At 37.3% G+C, this 4,771-nt stretch overlaps 1 protein-coding gene across 1 annotated transcript; it reads left to right on the top strand.

The window, feature by feature from the left end:
* Positions 1 to 1,281: 1,281 nt before the first annotated feature.
* LOC102810602 (olfactory receptor 2L3-like) lies at positions 1,282 to 2,220 on the top strand. The gene has a single exon (XM_006878031.1). It carries the CDS (start codon positions 1,282 to 1,284, stop codon positions 2,218 to 2,220), a length of 939 nt encoding a protein of 312 aa, XP_006878093.1.
* The last annotated feature ends 2,551 nt before the right edge of the window (positions 2,221 to 4,771 follow it).

Below are 4,771 nucleotides of genomic sequence, written 5' to 3'. Positions count from 1 at the left end.
CATTTGAAATGAACAAATCATTGATTTTGCAGAATTCTATCATGCATTCTCCAGCATCATTTCTATCACCAAGGCCATATTTCCAACTACTGATCCTTCCTTTTGCTCCCAATCTTTGCATTCCAATCACCAGGAGTGATTAATACACCTTGATTGTATGTTTGATCAATTTCAGATTGAAGAAGTTGGTAGAATTCTTCTATTTCATCCTCACTGGCTTTAGTTGTCGGTGTGTAAATTTGAATAACAGTGGTATTAACTGGGCTTCCCTGTAGGTGCATGGATATTATCCTATCACAGACAGCATTGTACCTCATAACTGATGTAGATATTTTCTTTTTGACAATGAATCCAACACCATTCCTCTTCAATTTGTCATTTGTGGCACAGTAATCCATGTGGTCATCAGATTTAAAATGACCAATACCAGTACATTTCAGCTCACTAATTCCTAAGATATCGATGTTTATGCGTTCCACTTCATTTCTGACAACTTCCAATTTTCCCAGATTCATATTTCATACATTCCATTTTCCAATTTTTGATGGTTGTTTACAGAAGTTTCTCTTCATGAGTTGTGCCCCATCAGCAAATCAAGGTCCCACGGGATTTTTTCCCATGGGCTTTACTTCATTCACATCATCATGGTCAACTCTATTTTGAGCAAGCAGCTCTTCCCCAGTCACATTTGAGTGCCTTCCAACCTCAGGGGCTCATTTTCCGTTACTATATCTGACAGTGTTTCTCTGCTATTCATAAAGTTTTCAGTGAATAAATATTTGGAAGTAGTTTGTCACTCCTTCATCCTAGTTTGTGTTTGTCTGGAAACTTATCTGAAACCTATCCACCATGGATGGCATAGCTTTCAGAATCAGAGCAACTCACAAGCCACCACAGTACAACAAACTGACAAAGGAATGGTGGACTCTGCTAACACTTAATATAAATTTTGTTCTTTCTGATAGGGGAATTTTTGAAGAATAATCATTATTATTCTACTAAAATAGGTATGGGTATTTGTTTGTTTGATTGTTTTAATGGATTCTATATCATTGTTTTGTATGCAAATGCATGCTTTTCACTTTATTTCTGCATAATTTAATGATACTTGTTGCTAAAAGTAAGAGGCAGTATTGGTCATTTGTTAAAGCAACTGTGTAAATTCCTTGAGAAGTCCATAGTTAGATCAATCACATATTTTATAAATAAAAACACTTTATTTTTTAAAATTTACCTTTCACTCTCTTGTCTCCTATTTTAGGGAAAACTAATGATTATTCAATGGAGAATTATAATAAAACCTCAACTGATTTCATTTTATTAGGGTTATTCCCTCCATCAAGAATTGGTTTGTTCCTCTTCATTCTCATCATTCTCATTTTCCTAATGGCTCTGTTTGGCAACTTTTCCATGATCCTCCTCATTCTAATAGACAGACATCTCCACACACCGATGTATTTTCTTCTTAGTCAGCTTTCTCTCATGGACCTGAATTATATCTCCACCATTGTCCCCAAAATGGCTTTCAACTTCCTCTTTGGAAACAAGTCAATCTCCTTTATTGGATGTGGAATCCAGAGTTTCTTCTTCTTGACTTTGGCAGTTGCAGAAGCACTTCTCTTGACATCTATGGCCTATGACCGCTATGTGGCCATTTGCTTTCCTCTCCACTATCCCATTCTTATGAGCAAAAAAGTGTGTGTTCAGATGATAATAGGATCTTGGATAATTGGGTCCATCAACTCTTGTGCTCATACTGCATATGTACTTCATATTCCCTATTGCCAATCCAGAACCATAAATCATTTCTTCTGCGATGTTCCAGCCATGCTGACTCTAGCTTGCATGGACACCTGGCTCTATGAGTACACAGTATTTTTTAGCACCACTTTGTTCCTTGTATTTCCCTTCATTGGAATTACTTGTTCCTACGGACGTGTTCTTCTTACTGTCTACCGCATGCCCTCTTCAGAAGGGAGGAAGAAGGCCTATTCAACCTGCAGTACCCACCTCACTGTGGTGACTTTCTACTATGCACCTTTTGCTTACACTTATCTACGCCCAAGATCCTTCAGATCACCAACAGAAGACAAAGTTCTGGCTGTTTTCTACACCATCCTCACCCCTATGCTCAACCCTGTCATCTATAGTTTGAGGAACAAGGAGGTGATGGGGGCTCTGAGAAGAGTTATTATCAGAATCTGCTCTGTGAAAATGTAGATGAGATTTCTGCATCAGCCCTTATGCTAGAGATATCTGTGTATTCATCAGTCATTTGTCATTCACGAAAAATGTTATTTAAATAATGATGGCAGGGTCTGAAGTGGTAGAAGACCATAAAAAAAATTGAAGTTCAACAAAAAATTGTATCATACTAAGTTAGCGTTTCTCTTTTTCAGTGAGATTATATATTTTTTTTTCTTGAATATGAAAGGTATGTATAATTCACTAAACATTGGAAAGACTTTATTAATATGTAGATATGAAAATGGAAATTCACTAAAATGAATATTTCACTTTTATTAAAAGCACTACTATAGTTCCTTTATGTCTGAACATGAGGAAACTAGAACAGCATACAATAAATGTTTTAGTGTGACTTAAACTAATTGAAATCTAGTAATTGATCTTCAATAAATGTGTACTGCTTCTGTTTTCTAAAATTTATGGAAACTTAAATATACAGATATTCGGAAACTCTGGAATATGTCTCTATCGGGTTTCTGAGAAAGTAAGTCTTTATAGGAGCTGGACACCTCATTTGTGTCCTATATAGCTGCTAGTAGATTTGAACTGCTGCCCATTTGGTTAGAAACCCAACATGAAACCACTATGCTACCATGGCTTCTGATAGAAGGATTCCTACTTTATTAGAGGATTAAGGGAAGTTACAGTTTAATGAATACTAGCTGTACTGTATCAACTATTCCCAAAGTGAGCCCCAGGCAAAGATTCAAATTTGCATACAATTTAGCCTCTGGGTAATTCAAACTCACCAACTGCTCCTTGGAAAGTCTATACAGGGTCACTATGAGTCAGAAAAGACTCAAAAGCACTTAACAACAACAACAACAACAATCCTTATATAAGACTATTCATGTTAAGTATGATCTTATTCTTTACTCATTAGACTCATAATTCTATTGAGAAATTTTGGGGGCTAGGCATGGTGAGTCAACATCTGTATGTTAGTATTTTAAATTAATATGCAAGCTCAGTCTGCCACTGCTCAGCTGTCTGTTTACAGTTATGTAGTGGCTTGCATGCTGCTATTGTGCTGGAAACTATGTCATTGATATTGTAAATACCAGCATGGTCTCCATAGTGGAGAGGTTTCAGGAGATTTCTAAACTGCAACAATCTAGAAAGAATGAGAGGTGCACTATTTCTGAATGTTTACTCATTGAAAACCCTGTGAATAGCAGTGGAATATTGCCAGAGATAGTGCCAGAAAGATAAAAATATTATGAATAACAGTAGAATATTGTTAGGTAAAGTGACAAAAGATGAGCTATTCAGCTTGGAAGACTCTCAAAATATGATGGAAGAATGGTTGCCTCCTCAAAGTACGGTTGACCATAATGGTATGAAGTGTACAAAGCTTTCAGGAACTTCATTTGCTAATGAAGTACAAATCAAAATGAGAAGAAGCAGCTATAGGCATCCATTAATAACTGGAACATGGAACGTATGTCGTATGAATCTTGGAAAATTGGACCTTGTCAAAAATGAAATGGAACACATAAAGTTCTATATCCTAGGTATTAGTTTCCTGAGATGGACTGGTGTTGCCCATTTTTAATTTGACAATTCTATGGTTTACTATGTGCAGTGGAGTGGGTTCCGACTCATAACAACGCTGTACAGGGTTTCCAAGGCTGTATATTTTTATGGGAGTAGAAAGCCTCATCTTTCTCCTATGGAATAGCCTGATAGTTTTGAATTGCTGACCTTGAGGTTCACAGCCCAGTTCATAACCACTACGCTACCAGAGTCGGGGGAGAATATTGAAAGTGCCATGGGCTGCCAAAAGAACCAACAGATCTGTGTTGGATGAAGTGCATTAGAGTGCTCCTTGGAGGACAGGATGGCCAAACTTTGTCTCTCATACTTTGGACATATTGTCAGGAGGGATCAGTCGCTGGGGAAAGATATCATGTTTGGTAGGATGGAGAGTCAGAGAAAAAGAGGAAGACCCCCAGTGAGATGGATTGGTAAAGTGGCAGCATCAATGGGCTCAAATGTGGCAACAATAGTGTGGTTGGCCCTGGATCGGGCAGTGTTTAGTTCTGCTGTAAATAGGGTCGCTATGAGTCAGTACCAACTCGATGGCACTTAACAACAATAACAACAAATGGTTTACTATTTTGTAATTGTTAGTTTGAAGAGGAATGGCATCACATCCATTGTTCAAAAATTTTTTCCCAAGTTAATTCTCAATGTAAAACACTCTCTGTGATAGGGCAATATCCATATACCTACAAGGAAGACCTGAGAGTCCTGGTATTGCCCTGTGGGTTAATGTATTAGACTGAAAGTCAGTTTGAACCACAGGTCAGAGGTTCAAGCTCACCAGCTGCTCCTCATACAAATTATACAGGATCACTATGGGGCAGAACTGACTCAAAGACACTTAAAAACAACAGCAACAAGGAAGACCAGCTTATATCACTATTATTGAAATTTAAATACCAACCAATAAAGTCCATGACAATGAAATTAAAGAATTTTACCAACTTCTTCTGTTTGAAATTGAATAAATAAGCAATCA

This window comes from Chrysochloris asiatica, unplaced genomic scaffold (assembly GCF_000296735.1).
Source record: "Chrysochloris asiatica unplaced genomic scaffold, ChrAsi1.0 scaffold01255, whole genome shotgun sequence".
Classification (NCBI taxonomy): domain Eukaryota; kingdom Metazoa; phylum Chordata; class Mammalia; order Afrosoricida; family Chrysochloridae; genus Chrysochloris; species Chrysochloris asiatica.
Note: the sequence above shows the minus strand (reverse complement) of the source record. Positions and strands in the feature narration are given on the sequence as shown.

What these genes read in the sequence shown, in the direction of transcription:
- LOC102810602 (XM_006878031.1), top strand. Translation starts at nt 1,282, where the DNA reads ATGGAGAATTATAATAAAACCTCAACTGATTTCATTTTATTAGGGTTA.